General features: G+C 32.1%; 3 protein-coding genes across 4 annotated transcripts in view; 1 reads left to right on the top strand and 2 right to left on the bottom strand.

The window, feature by feature from the left end:
• Positions 1-186, bottom strand: part of LOC104806836 (glucose-6-phosphate isomerase 1, chloroplastic) — a 4,653-nt gene extending 4,467 nt beyond the window's left edge. Inside the window, exon 1 of the mRNA XM_010531923.1 lies at positions 19-186. Within this exon, the coding sequence (XP_010530225.1) occupies positions 19-86 (68 nt within the window). The 5' untranslated portion in view covers positions 87-186. The remainder of the gene's footprint in view (positions 1-18) is intronic.
• A 368-nt stretch (positions 187-554) lies between these two features.
• Positions 555-2,547, bottom strand: LOC104806823 (pentatricopeptide repeat-containing protein At5g18475). Of its 2 annotated transcripts, XM_010531911.2 has the most exons (2): positions 1,647-2,547; positions 555-1,433 (listed from the first exon to the last, which is right to left on the bottom strand). In XM_010531911.2, the coding sequence occupies exons 1-2, from the start codon at positions 2,161-2,163 to the stop codon at positions 643-645; spliced, it is 1,308 nt and encodes a 435-aa protein (XP_010530213.1). In that variant the 5' UTR covers positions 2,164-2,547; the 3' UTR covers positions 555-642. The 2 variants fall into 2 exon arrangements, with proteins under 2 accessions (XP_010530213.1, XP_010530204.1); XM_010531902.2 differs by having other exon boundaries at positions 555-2,547.
• A 6,358-nt stretch (positions 2,548-8,905) lies between these two features.
• Positions 8,906-11,226, top strand: LOC104806812 (cyclin-D4-1-like). Its single transcript, XM_010531892.1, has 6 exons — positions 8,906-9,590; positions 9,718-9,804; positions 9,911-10,009; positions 10,097-10,298; positions 10,449-10,576; positions 10,770-11,226. Exons 1-6 carry the CDS (start codon positions 9,282-9,284, stop codon positions 10,950-10,952), a joined length of 1,008 nt encoding a protein of 335 aa, XP_010530194.1. The 5' UTR covers positions 8,906-9,281; the 3' UTR covers positions 10,953-11,226.
• Positions 11,227-15,965: the final 4,739 nt, after the last annotated feature.

Here is a 15,965-nt window from a genome sequence, read left to right as displayed (position 1 = left end):
CCCCCCGCCGAAACCGATTTAACGGCGGTAGTTTTGGCTGGATTCAGAGACGGAGAAGTCGAGAATAGGCCGGAGAGAGTCGCCATCTTCGACAGCGATGTTGACGAGAGAGAGAGAATCAGAGAGAGGCGGAGTGAGAGAGAGAGAGAGATTTTTTTTTGTTTTTCTTTTTTGTTTTTTTATTTGATATTTTAGAAGCGGACCAATGAACCGAAACGACTCAAAAGAACATCAGATTTGTCCTCTCGTGTTGCGAACGGCTCAGATGAGAACAGAAAGAATCTGATTTGACGAAAATACCCCTGTAGGTTAGTTGTATTACCACCTGCCATCAGATTCCGTAGAATCTTGGAATCAAATGGAATCTAAACGCAAGTGACGCTGCCGATTACTAATCCAACACAAACTTAATATAAAAATCGAATGAAAATAAATTTGAAATTTGTGAAAAAAAAAATTAATTGTAAAAATAAAAATAAAGTAGAAAAACTAAGACTTTCTGAAAAAAATAGAACATTTTTTGTAAATAAAAACTGAAATACCAAATAATTATATTTTTCTAAAATGGAAAAAAAATACCATAACCTGAAATAGTCGCCTTTACAACAAATGAGTTTGGTGCGCAACTAAACGGGCTTTTCTTCAAGAAACTAAGGAATCAAGCAACTCGAACACAGACAACAGTTTCCTGTCTTTGCACATCGACTGAACCACAACACTCCAAGATCCCGGCTCCGGTCTGAAACCCATTTCCACAAATCCAGTCAGAATCCTAACCCCGATATCCGCCTTCCCGGATTCGCAAACCCTAACCACCACCTCGTTCCATGTCGCATGGTGAGGCCAAAACCCTCTTTCCGACATCAAACCCATCAACCCTACGGCCTTCATCAGCTCGCCCTTTTCGCACAATGCATTCAGTACGATCCTGTAACTCCCTTTGTTCAGACGAACTCCCTCACTCGTCAACTGCTTCAGCATCTCAAGGGCTTCGTCTAGTCTTCCTTCCTCCCGGGATAAGCCCCGGAGTACGACATTGTAGGTTAATGCATCAGGTTTACACCCGGTTTCTTGCATCTCTCTGAGCAGATCTATTGCCTCATCTGTTTGACCGTTTCTGCATAAGCAGTTCATCAATGTGGTATACCATACTGTATCCGGTTTCAAACCAACGTTCTTCAACTCGTCAAAGATTTGTTTGGCTTCCTGAACTCTTCCCTCTCGGCTAAACCCGTTCATCAGAGCCGAGTAATTGTACAAGTTCGGGTTGCAGCCATTGTTCTTCATGAAATCTATGATACTCCTGGCTCTGTCAACTTCCCCTGCTTGGCAGAATCCGTTAATCAGAACGTTGTAAGTCAAGGAATCGGGCAAGAGCTGCTCTTTCGAGATCATCTCCTCAAACAGTTCCATAGCTTCTTTAAACCTTCTCTCTGCACACAGGCCGCCCATTAGGGTTGAGTAAGTAATCAGATTCGGATATGAAACTCTGGATCTCTTCATCTCCTCGACAACTTCGAAAGCAGAACAAACATCTCCATTCTTACAGTGGTGCTTAACTAATATATTGAAAATGCAAGTATTCGGCTGTAACCTAAGACGCTGTTTGGCGTGCAAGAGTATTTCCCGAGCCAAATCAACCTTACCCGAATCAACAAGAAGATTGAGACAAGTACTTATGGCATTGAGAGAAGGCTTTTCACGGGCAATCGGCTCGATCATGTAAAACATCTCCACCACCTTCTCATGTAAAGAGAATCTAGAGAAATGCTTCATGAGATTAAGAAACACTCCCTCGTGAATCTTGCAAGTGTCATACTTCATCCGGTGAAGAATTGCGTCGACGGCCCGAAACTTCTTGCACCTCGCAAGCTTATCCAGAACAACAGAATACGTATCGTTGTTGTGGTTGAAACCCTTTTGCTCCGACACCTTGTTGAACACATCCAATGCGCGTTCAGGATCTCTCTCGCACTTGATCAAGTTAATGGCGGCTACATGCGTGATGAACTTGTTCTTCCTCCTAGCTTCCAGTGAGGAGCTCGAGGATTCGGATGGTGGGTCAGGTTTCTTATCTGCATACCGGAGAGGAGACACCCATGACAATGATGATGAAGACAACGAACGGACATGGCTACTGAGAATCGAAATCCGGAGACGCATGAAATGGCGATTTCAAATCCGCCCTAAACCCTAAACCTCAGGGATGGTGTCGGCACCACTGAGCTCGAGTTCTCTTGGAGAAGGAATCAATCAGTGGGTAATAAGCAAAATTTCTGCAGAACCCAACAAGAATCAACCATCTAAAACACCAAAAACCACAAATTCCCAAAAACAATTCATCGCGCTAAATCGAATAAACAGCGAACTAGATCTTCGATGTCAAGCTTTCAACCCTGGAAAAGACAACTAACGATGACGAAGATGGCGCTGATTGATTCAGACCGAGAAACATCGAACAATCTTGCTCACTGAGATGTTACAAAGCCCCCCATAAACCTGCAACGTTTATGCGTTGAAGAAGCCTCACGAACCGCGCTTTGCTTCAATGGGCTTTCTCTGTGATCTGCTACGCTCGAGCTTACAGTAACTCGTTATCAATCCGTTGGCAAATGTCGACGTGGCATAAATATATTGGCTGGTTTTGACGGTTGATCTCGGCGTCAGACGTACATTGGGCTTGGACCCAATCTGGAATTTAAATTATTATATTTCACTGGGTCAAGCTCATATTATTTCATTTTGGGCCGAACTAATAGTAGGGCTTCTTTTTTGTGTTGCCACGTGGACGGCCCCGATGCGGCGATTACGTGTCTATATCGGCATAGGGGAAAAAATTGCCCTAATCGATTTTATATATTAAAACGAAAAAATATTAGCGCTAATCCAAAGCATGTGAAAAACAAATAAGCATGGAAAAAAGAGCAAGGGACAACAAATAAATATTCGGTGTCTCATCTTTAACATATCAATTGTCCTCAAAGCCCGGCCCATTTGTCACCTAAAGCAACTTTTTATTTATTTATTTTCTAAATAACATTTTTAATTTCTAAATCAAATAACAAACAGTAGATAGATATAATTTTTAAAAAACTCAATTTAATGTACACAAAAATATAATAACTTTGGTTTGATTTCGAAATAAACATTTTTAATAAAATATAAATCAAATAATTATCATTTTTAAAAACCTTAAAAAATATATATATACAAAATAACAAGAAGTGAAAGTAAAACCGTATCATATTCATATATTTTTATATAGCACGGGTGTGCGTGAAAAAAGACAAAACTACGGGGATGCATTTTGGGTTCCCGGGATATCAAATGTCCTCATGGATGATGTGGATCGAGTGTAGCTGTAGTATTCACGAGTGCGTATATATTCGTCGTTATATAATTAATGGAGCATTTGGGACCAAAAAATTTAAATAAAATTTGTAATCAAAAGACACTTGAGATTCGGCGGATGTTCTGGATGTCTGACTCTGCCTGTCTTGCCACGGCGTCGCAGGTTTTAATTTGCACATGCCCACTCTCTCACACATAGATATATATATATATATATATATACACACACACCATGCACGATATTCTACACACATATATTATATTATACAAGCTTATATGCATCGTCGAATTAATTAACGCTCACAAAAAAAAAACAATGATTAAAAAAAAAATCAAAGATGTGGTGAGTAATGAATTTGTTCCGACGACTTGTTTTACTAGTCCTTGAATTATGAAAGGAGATCTAAAAATAGTACTAATCATTTTCCTTAATATTAATATTATATATATATATATATATAATAAAAGTGGCTAAATACCGACTCTTTTTTCCCCTCAAAGACGGGTTAGATAAGTTTTTGAATTGAATGTCGATCATACAATTTTTGTAATGACCCACGATCCATTGATTTTTAGAATTTCTAGACATATGGTTTTATAAATTTGTCCACGCATCTAGTTTTTAGTCCGACAACCATTGTAATTTTATTATTTGAAAATATGAAATTAAAATATTCAATTTCTAGATCTACCTGGTGAATCGTTGTAATCTTATCGTTGTATACATACGTATACTCATATAGGTGTATGTATATAGGCAAGAATACTATAAATTGATAGTACTTTTTGGCCTTTGGTTCGTTATTAGAGAAACTTTCTGTCTTTAACTTTGTGACTATAAAAATGAAAATTATAAATGCAGATTGGTTTCTGTATCTTATTGGGGTAGTAAATTGTCAAGGACCATGTTTGGATTTATTTAATACGAAGTGAGATGCTTAGAAATATTGAAAAATAATAATATAAATAATCTATATGATTAAATTTACGTGTGTGTATATATATAATATCATTATAACTATTCAAATACTATCATTTCATCTATCACTTTAGACATGGAATTGCCAAGCGTACCAAACATTTGAATCACGATTAAAAAGTGAAAAATGAACAAGATATTGCGTTCGAATTCAAATTCATGTTGGAACACCGTAACAATTCGCTATTTTAGGATATCAAAATTCAAAATTCGCTATTTCGATTTAAATTATTGTGGATAATCTCAAACTTTCAATTATCATAGTTTAAACCCGTGATTTTCCAAATAGTACTTACTTGTAGGAATATGATCAAATAGTCTTATGGAATATTATATATATATATATAAACAAACATACACACATATGACACATTGTATACTATGATATACGTATATATATATACACATCAACTTTGTATCTTAATTTACATATAGTCATTCCCAGCATTCGAGGACCACACAAAAGACTATAAGGGCCCGAAATTAACGTTAAGCACGATTGGGAATCAAATTGGTTCTATGTGAATAATCGAAATCCTATATAAGTATATATATATATATATGTGTGTGTGTGTGTGTGTGATATTATTTTACATAAATATATCTATATAAGCATGCGCAGCATATATATATATATAGGATGCATGCAATGGCAGTGAGAAAGTCAGTCAAAGAGCAGGTATCGAACTAATCAACTTCGTCATATGCTTCATCATGGGTTCCCACAACATTAAACTAAATACACCCATTAATTAACACACACACACACACAAATATATATATATATATATATATATATATATATATATATGTTTCGTTTGCAAACATGGAATATGTTAATTAAACCGGGATTCTGATATTAATATAGTGATTATATTGAAATCGATATAGCATATAAATATAATATATGTCTCCGTAGATGGCACGGTAAATTTGAAATAGAAAATTTACTCAAGTGTGACATCTCAAGTTGGATATTTAGAAAAAAAAATATACACCCATTTGAATGGATTTGCTAGATATTATAAAAAAAATCTATAATAAACCAATAAAACTATGTAGATCAACCAACAAATAGTAAGAAACGAATTGAAATATCATGCTAGCATGGATTTATGGAATCCGAAAGTAATCTAGCCAATATTCAAAATCTATGTGAATAATCGAAATCCCACAATTGATTTTTGCAACAATGATTATAGTTAATGGATTTGACTCGAAGTTGCTATAAAGGTTTTTATAATTAAGGCCTGCATGTAAAAATTAGGGTTAGGTTGGATATTTGGGTATGCAAGATCAAATTTAATAAAAAAATATAATTGTACCTAAATCTAATTCAATATAAAAATCAATTGGATATTTTTAAACCAAATTATTGGAATTGAGATCAAATTTGGATCGGATCGTTTTTAAAAATAAATCTAAAAACATTAATAACCCGAATCTAGAAATGTCTATTGCTGATAAAAAAAATGGAATAAGAGACATTATCCCTTGAGACTAAAACGAAAATTTTATATATACACACAATGTTTTATAGTAAAAACAAAAAGGAAGAATATTAGGAAATGTGAATGACAACCTGGTCAGCTCGGATCTCAAACAACTAAGACCCGTTTCTCTTTTGGACCGAACTCGAGTGGCCGAAAGAATAATTAAAATTAAAATAAAAATTAAAAAGTCTTTACAAGACTGGTCAGAGAGAGCTGACGCGAAATTGAACCCATATGCCCAATTTTTTTTTTTTTGTAGACACTGACTTCTCACTGCCAAAAAAAAAATTGCAAACGAGAAAAAAGTATATATATTCAAAAGCTACAAATTGAAAGGTAAAAAAAAAGGGAGGTAAAAAGGGGTTGGAATTTGTGTCAAACTGTAAAAAAAAAGGTAATTTCAATTAATATTATTTTCATTTGAATTTCGTGTTTCTTTTGGTCGAACAAGTTCCTGCGTGAATGAATGCTCGCTTCCAGAGAATCCTAAGTGAGACCCTTTTTTATATGAATCACGTTTTCTCAACTCTTTGTAACAATATTATTTGATTCCGACGCAATATTTTTTTACGTTATGTCACGACCGAAAGTTTTCACGAATTATAACTTGGAATGGTCAATTTCATTTTTTTTTTGGGTGTAAAATCAATTTCAAATTGAATAAAATAAAATGAATCAATTTCAAATTGAATATACAGAATAATTAAAAATTAAATCAAATGAAAGTTAAAAATATATATAGACTGTTTTTAATTAAAACTGAAGATGAATTTCTAAATCCCAACAAAAAAAAAACTACAAATAGAACAAAAATCTCACATAAAATTGAATATCGATATTTTTTCAAAATCGGAAGCAATATTGTTTGAATGCATTTAGCATGGAGATTTATGGAAGTTGTTGTTCATAACAAATTTATCACTAAAGTGAAAAAAGTGGTGTAAAGCTTACTTCTTGTTAATTCATCGTGGGTTATATTTATTATGTGGGTGATATTATATATTCAATTGTATTTTGATTCAGTTATTTTTCAAATTTATTTTTTTAGATTTAACAAAAACATCATTATTTAATTTTAATATTATTATTAAATTTAAATATACAAAGATTTAATTTTTATTAAAAAGTTATTTAATTTCGAAATAAACACTTGCTTATAGGTTATGTTCTTCGACACTTTTGATTAAATTAAATTATGGGTTATTAAGTTTAATTGATTCTATTATATTGTTGGAACGCAAATATACATCCGATTTTAGTATACCATATTTCATATATAAGGTTGGTATTATATAAAACACGTATTATAGAGAAGTTGAACATTTATCAATTTCATATTTCTGCACATGACCCCTGATTTTGGAATGCTGTGTGACGCGACGTGGAAACATTTAGAATTTCTAGATCTCAAAGTACCAAAAAAGACAAAAAATAATATATATATATATACACACATAAATTAAAGAATAAATAATCAGATAATGATAATTGATATTTATAAAGTACCTTGTCGAGGGGCATCTAACAACGTTTATAAAAATCGAAGCAAAAATAAAAGACACATCCATTATATGTTTTATTCATATATATATATATATATATAGTTGAGGTAAACACACACACACATAATATATATATATATATATTGAAATATATTCTCACACCATTACCAACGTAAATGATGACAATTTACCGAAAGTAAAGTTTCCCAAATCACTTGGCAGTGCACATGCTGCCATTTGAAATTTCAACTTTGCTTGGTTCCTCTAAATAACCGCTAAATCGAATTATAATCTAAATTATTTGGATATGTGGTTTACTTTTATATTTACAATTCAAAATCAAATATTTATATTTATTTTTAATTATAAAAAAATCGTTATCGAATCTATGAATTTCAAGATTTTCGAATTTATAAAAATGAATTTATAAGATGTGATCATTTATTATAATCTATCATAAATTGATTAGATATAGAACAGTACAAAAGCTATTTAATTTCATTATAACCAACATTGAGAATGTATAAAAATTCTTTTCGAGTATTTCCAATGAAGGCGAAAATTTATTTCTTGGCCAATATTGCTAAAATTTGAAAATTAAATCAGGAATTGAACGTATTTTATTGCAAAATGGATGAATATTTTTCTTTCCAAGCGTTTAAGTTTGGCATCTAAGATCTGATTTTATTCGGATTGTCTTTCTATTTAAATATAAAATCCATAAATTTATTGTTCGTCATAACTCTGCCACTTCGGACAGTAGTAGTTTAGTTTGTTTTTTTTTTCCTGATTTCTGACATATTTTTCAAGGTAAAATGATTTATCAATATATCAAGTGATATTTGTATTATAAAGGGACACGTGTCACCCTGGGAAGAAAAAGACAGAGAAGTATCCATTGGTCACTTTCACACACCTTCCCTTTCTTCTTTGTGTTTTCACATTTCGACCCCTTTTGTCGTTTTCTGATCCAACAGACACGTCATTTTACTTTTTCCCATTTTCAATTTGACCCCTACTTTTAGAATATAACGATTTAACCACAAAAGATTGATTTTGGCAATACGGATTCAAGAAAGCTCGTTACATTTTTGTGGAGATTAAATTGTTCATAATTTATTTTGATGATATTTAACATCGACCAACTTTTTTTAAAGCAATATTTAGTTTCAGACATAAAGATAAAATCTAGTGCTAAATAGGTTCTTTGAAGGTGAAAGTCAATATCCAATAATACTGTAAATTCTTAAACAAATATATCTAATATCTTATAAATTCATAATTAAAAGATATAAATTTTAATTTTTAGAGTTTCTAATTGCTACATGATTTTAATGAAAACATATATAATTTTTTTAAGTTTTTCGTTAAATATATTATTAAATGATATATGTGAAAATCTCAAAAATATAAAAAATTATTTATTATTTAAAATTATGACTTCATAAATTTGTAGAATGTTATTTGTATTCGCTTATTTATTTGAATAATTTTGTAAAAAAAACGTAGATATGATGTTATATTTTTATGTTTATATGTAATTTTCGTGTAATTGCCTTCCATTTTCGAAACAACGCCAATATACTCTCTTTCCACATCGAATCGTCGTCGTCGTCCCCCCTCCCCTCTCTATCTCTGCGCCTTTTACCCTAAAAAGAGGCATCGGTTCTCCTCCATAAGACCCTCTTCTTTGTTCCTCAGTCTCTCTCAGGCCTCTCTGTCAGCGAGCGAGCGAGCGAGAGAGAGAGAGAGAGAGAGAGAGAGAGAGAGAGAGAGACTGGTTTTTTTTGTTTGTTTTTCTCGATCCTTTTTGCTGCAAATCTTTAGATACCGAGAGTGAATACACACGAACCCACTTTCGGCTTCATCGTTTTTTCTCCAAAAAAATCTGGTTTTTCGCTTTTTGGTCGGGAAAAAAGTCGATTCTTTTTCCGTGGGCGATCGAAGTTTTCATCGATGGCGCCGGGTTTTGACTACGCTGTCGTGTCGAGCCTTCTTTGTACCGAAGACGACAGTGTATTCGACGATAATGATTGCTACGAGACCACAAGCTTCCTCAGGAATGATCGAACCGATTATCATCATGGCCGGAACTCTTACGGCGGCGCCGGAGTCGTCGTTGCGCCGCCGGAGAGCGAGGAAGGTCTATCTTCGTTGATTTCTAAGGAATCTGAGCATTTACCGAAAGATGATTACATGAACAGACTTCGAAATGGCGATCTTGATTTGGTTGCTAGAGCCGAAGCCATTGATTGGATTTGCAAGGTGAGTGTATGTTCTGGTTCTGTAGTAAGAACAGTGGCTTAAATGGGTGTTGATTACTGCCGCTTTTAGTTAATTAGGATGATTAACCAATGATTAACACTAATGATGTTCATCCTCATTAACTCAGGTTCATGCCCATTTTGGCTTTGGACCCCTCTGTTCATATTTGTCAATAAACTACATGGACAGATTCTTGTCCTCCTATGAATTGCCTGTAAGTTTCCATCCAGTTCCATCAGAGGATTAGATAAAGTCTCAGTTTTTTTCCCTTTTTGCCAGTGAATTTGATTGTTATCTTAATTGAAAATGTGATGAAACAGAAGGGAAAAGCCTGGATGATGCAATTGTTGGCTGTGGCATGTTTGTCCCTTGCTGCTAAAATGGAGGAGACTGAGGTTCCTGTCTCTCTAGATCTACAGGTTTGGCCTCCATTAACAATGCCCATGATTAAAGACTTCTCATTTCGAATAGTATTTTCGGTAAAAAGGGTGTTGAAATATGAACAGGTGGGTGAGTCCAAGTTTGTGTTTGAGGCAAGAACCATACAGAGAATGGAGCTTCTTGTGCTCAGCACACTGAAGTGGAGAATGCAAGCAGTGACACCATTTTCGTTCTTGGATCATTTCCATTCCAAGATCAATATCGACCAATCTCTCCAAAGACTCGCAATCTTGAGATCCATTCAACTCATATCGAGCACACTGAAAGGTTGGTAATGGAATTAGAACCTGCTCTTTTACAAGGGATACAGATAGATGTAGCAATCAGAGAATTGAATGAGGGAGGATGATGATTGGTACGAGGGATGGGCTTAATGTGCTCAAGGTTTTTTTTGGTGGGTGTGTTGAATAAATGCAGGGATTGACTTATTGGAGTTCAAGCCTTCTGAGATTGCAGCCACTGTTGTGATTTCTTCTGCAGAGGAAATTCACAATGCCTTCGACAGTGAAATGGCACTCTCTGCTCTATCTCCATATGTTTCAAAGGTGAAGAGAGTAAAAACAAAACCCATCTTTATTGGTCCAATCTCACGATCTTGCCATGAATTGATGAGGGCACATGTAATAACCTCGATTTCAATCCAAATCGGTCAAAACCCTCGGGAAAAGATCGGGGTTTTTCATCGTGTTCTTCGTTTTTGTTGCTGATGTTCCGTCTGTGTGTGCTTCGATCTTTCAGGAAAGGGTGTTGAAATGCAAAGAATTGATCCAAGACCATGGATTGACGGCTTTTCCGCCACTCCAATCTGCTCCACAGAGCCCCAACGGAGTTCTTGAAGCCTCTTGCTTGAGCTTCAAAAGCGATGACTCGTCCCTCCCTCTCGTGAAACGTAGGTTGCCCCGTGAGGTCTCTCTGTTTTGACAAAACCCAAGAATATGAGAAACGCGAGGACCGAAGTTTAAACTTTTAAAATTAGGGGAGAGAAATGAAATGTTGAAGATTTTGCGGGACTCAATTGCAAATGACGAAGATGTAAAGGGTGTGTGGAGAAAAAGCGCACAAGGACGACGTTTTGATGCTTCGATTCGGCTTTGTTGTTTATTTTTTAATATAAAATTATTTATATTATATTCAGTGTAAATAACTTCGATATGTTTATTATCTAAATCGGTAATAAAATATGTATTGCCTGTAATAATCTTTTTTAAAAAATTCCAAATATTGTTCTAGAAACCGTTGGCCCGACCCGACCGTATTGCAGCATGAACATCACCCCAAACCCTCTCAGAGGTTTCTTCAAATACAACGATAATCAATTATAATTATTTGAAATAAATTAATAATTCTAATGCAATTTCCAATGCATCATCAAATTGGCATTCCATTTCTTGCATCAAAACAAGCCGTAGAGTCCAAAAATTAGATATTTAATTTAATGAACGTTGCTTGATTCGTACGGTCAGTTACAAACCAAACAAAAGATTTATATTTCTGAAAATAAAATACAACGTATTTGATTAATTAACAAAAGATTCTATAGTTTGCAAAGTGTTGCCTGCTACATGACACATACTCTACAGACTCCACTTTCATGCACGATCACGGAATTATTATTATTATTATTAATCAAACGATTTTTTATAAAATATAGTTTTTCGGATATTACTTTTTAATAATATAATAAAACCAAATAAAATCAAAAATATTTTTAAAATAAATATTTTATCAATAAAATTAACCCTAAAAAAACAACCAAGTCGAATGTCAATAAATAAAAAATATAATTTTTCAAAACCAAAACTCAAATAAAAAAAATTATGTAACCTTACCAAACAAAATTCGAAAATGCCCACCCGAACCGAACCATGACTACTTTCTAGTCATAAATGCGTCGAGCAAAATCCGCTCGTAGCAATTGTTGGGCCGAACAGAAATTTATTTGTGTAAAGTCGGCCCAGTAAAGGCCCATATTTTATTAATACGGTGCCCTCGCATCTTTTGTTGCTATTTTATGTACCCCTTTTCTCTGTTTCATTCATATACGCGGGATGTAAAACAAATATCTCAATCCATATAATATTTTTTTTGGTTAAGCATATATTATAATTTTATTTACGTAATAATTTTTTTCTAACGTAGTTTTCAAGAAATCGTATTTCAACAAATCAAGTTTTTTTTCTGCTAACGTATCCCTAAACTGGGAATATTGGCACGTCTTTTTGCTTGAGTATTATTATATATTTTTTTAAAATGCGACGATTTCACATTTATAGAAAATACAATCTATAATATATTTATATATATATATATATATGGAGTAAAATTAAATTTAACCTAGGAATGGTAGGTGTAAAAAAATGTGGTAGGCCCAAATGGTGAGAAGAAGAGTCAACTCATGGAAGGGTGTGAAGCCTTTGAAGGTTGACTTCATTTATTTTAATAATAAGATTGCTATTTATTTTAAGAGATAATGAGAAGGAGAGGAAGTAGTCTTACCTCTTGCTTGAAATTAGGCACGTTAATTAATGGGATTAATTAATAAACATAAAATTTTATTAAAAGAAAATATGAGAGAGAGAGAGGTTGTCGGATTCAAACAGATTGGAGTGGACAGAGGCGTGCTCGAAAGCCATGCGCCTTCTACCAAATCTCTCTTTCTCTCTCTCTCTCTCACTCTACGCGTGATCTCTCGAGATTCCTCCACGTCACTTTCATCTCCCTCTTTACCTCTTGCCACGTGTCAGTCATAATATTTAAAATTAAAAATGTTAATAATAGGTTATCTATGAAATCGGGGAAAACAACGCGGTTAACTACAGATAAATTTGATATATTATCTTTTATGAGTAAATCATACGAACCCATTTTTCTATAATTCTGTTTTATTTCAAATTAAGATGGTATTTTTTTTAAATGATTTTTTAAAAATATAAAATAATATAATTTGTTATAAACAACATTCAAGATGGGAATTATGTTTATTTTCTCATCTAATTCAGAGACAACAAAATATACAATACACTGAATTCGACCTCATATATATATATATATAGAGAGAGAGAGAGAGAGAAGGTGTATCTCTGCTCTGTACCTCAGATTTTGTGGTCGGCCTTAGCTAGATTTTCTTAACAACTTTTGCTGTCTTTTTTTAATTTTTTTTCTTTTTTCTTTTTCTCGGGAAAATTAAATAATTTTGTAATCAATTCAAACAAAATTGTGCCAGCTAATAAATAATTAGTTTTTATTGCATGCCTTGGGCTCTGACTATTTATATGCATACGTGGCCAAGAAATAGAACCAAAAAAACAAATACCACAGAAGTTTTATAAAAAACCCACCACATAGTTGATAGTTTTGATTCAGTTTGGTTTCCGAATTGATAATTTTTAGATCTGATCAAATAGTTTTTTCGAAAATCAATCGAGTTAAATTTAAAGTAATTAATTAGATATAGAATAAATCTCAACTAATCAGTTAATTTGAATTCAAATTGGTTAGCAAATATTATATTTGCTTTAAATAGAATTTGGTTTTGGCTATATTTTTTTTTAAATATCCGACAACAAATTGAAATAAAATTGAGTTAATTCTTTGCAATTCTGTCTGGATTTAATTTTTTTCATTAGGTTTATTAATTGTTTTTTAGTTCTGTGGAGAATTAATACTCCCTCCGTTTCTAAATATATATAGTTTTAAAAATCTTCTGTTGCTAATAAATACATATCGTTTTATATTTTACAATTTTTTAGTGAGAACCTTTCAACTTTACCTCTATTTAAAAACATCTCATTTCAATAGATCATTAATAAAAATATGATTTAATAAGGGTATATACCATTTTTTTTAAAAAAAATTAAAACTGTGATAAAATCTAAAAAGACAAAAAATTTGAAATGTATGGAATGGTTTTTTTTTTATCTGAGTTGATAGATTTAAGTCGTAATATTACGTTCATTTATTGGATTGCAACGTTCTTCAGAATCATGAAATCTAATATAACACTTAGAGCTGAATTTATTAATACATAATGATATGTTTTTTCTTAGTTCCATGATTTAAAAAATGTAGCTAACAAAATTTAACAAATAGTTCTAATAAATATTATTAGAATAATATCATAAATTGTTGTACTAAAAACGATTTAATATTATCTAAATGTTGACCAAGCAATTGATATAAGGTCAATGATGTCGTATAGTTTTCGAAGCGGTCATGTGATACATTTTGTGTTATTTGTTTTATAAGTTCTGACATTCGATTATTTGCACCAAATTTTTTGTATAAAAAGAAAAATTGTTGCATCGTGTTAATTCGTTAATAAATAAAGTTTAACAAACTAATAGCACATTAACGTTTATCATTTTTAAGGTAAATCATAGTGTTCATTAGCAACCTAATTATATTATTACAAATACTTTTAATCTTTATTAGGCATAACTACCACCATTTGATAATTTTTCCAATAAAAAAATGAATTTAATTTTTGGAGGCAAGACGAGGTCAATTTGTTACATATATACAATAATAAATAATGATGGCAGCAAAAAATTACTCATCCCATCATTAAATATTCACTATGGTAAGACTATTTTTATTCCAATTTTTCAACCAATGTTGTGATTTAAAGACAATGCCAACAGTAAATTAAATTCAGTGGAAATTTTTATTACAATTTTTCAACCAATGTTCTTCTATTTTCCGAATTGTAATGATGAGATTTGCCTTATTAATTTTGTAATATTTAAAAAAGAAAAGAAAAGAAAAGAAAAGTGGCCTTGTCTAAGGAGACAGTCCAACTGTATCAAGGACTTTTTCCGTGTTATAAAACATATAATTTGCATTAAATTCCCTTTAAAACAAGAAGAAAAACTGTGACAATAAATTTATAAAAGTTGAAGCATAAACATTTAAATTATCTAGCGTTTTCTATTTTTTTTACTAATTTACTGTACATCATAATGATATCAAAATTTCGCATTTTCCCTTTCATTGTGGTTGATTTTCAAATTCAGTTTTTTATTTTAAAATATAATATATTTATTTAGATTCTAATTAATTTATATTCCCTTTAGACTTGTTTACCAATTTTGTATTTTTTAACTTTGTCACTTAGTTTAAATTCAAATCGTGACAAAAAGTAACATCCAATTAGTTTTAAAACAAGTTTCGATTAGTATACGTTTCAATTAGTTTTGATTTTACTTTTATAATCCGAATCGAAATTATCTAGTTAATATATCATATTCATAATTTAATCTAAACAATTCATCTACTAGATTTGTTTTGACTAAAATATTCCATTTTTATCAAGCAATTTTAATTATATGATTATATGGTATTTGATATCCAAATTAGGCGTCAAAGTATAATTATTTTGTAAGATTAGTTTTGAAACATTTAATTTTAATTCAATTGTCAACAAAGCAAAGAAAGCGACCACCACTTCGGAATGTATTAAAAGTCATCACTTAGCATCATGAATCATCACTCGTTCTTTGCTAATTCGTTGAAATTAATAAATGTTTGTCTAATTACCATCATCCGTCTTAATTATTTAATTCCCTCTCTTTTTTTCATTTTCTTTTTTTCTTTTTATTCTATCAAGGATTCGACTGGTTGTACCGCAACAGTTGCGGTTGCGGGTGGCAGCGTTTTCAGAACGTTTGATAGCGATTATAAATGATTAGTACTGACTGGTTGAGAAGTTGTTGTTGGTAGCGATTGCGGGTGGGTGCAGTTAGAAGTGAATGGTTCATTACGGTTGCGGTTGCGTTTTGATATAAATTGTTAAAAAAAAATATTATTTAAAAATAATTTTTTATAATAGTTTTAATTAAATTTTTCGTATCATTTGATAAAAATTATTTACTAAATTTATAATAATTAAATAATAAATTTAAAATATAAATATTATCAATTTAATTTATTTTTAAG

Source organism: Tarenaya hassleriana, unplaced genomic scaffold (genome assembly GCF_000463585.1).
Source record: "Tarenaya hassleriana unplaced genomic scaffold, ASM46358v1 Cleome1, whole genome shotgun sequence".
Lineage (NCBI taxonomy): Eukaryota > Viridiplantae > Streptophyta > Magnoliopsida > Brassicales > Cleomaceae > Tarenaya > Tarenaya hassleriana.
The sequence above is the reverse complement of the archived record's forward strand: the minus strand, read 5'-3'. Positions and strand labels throughout refer to the sequence as shown.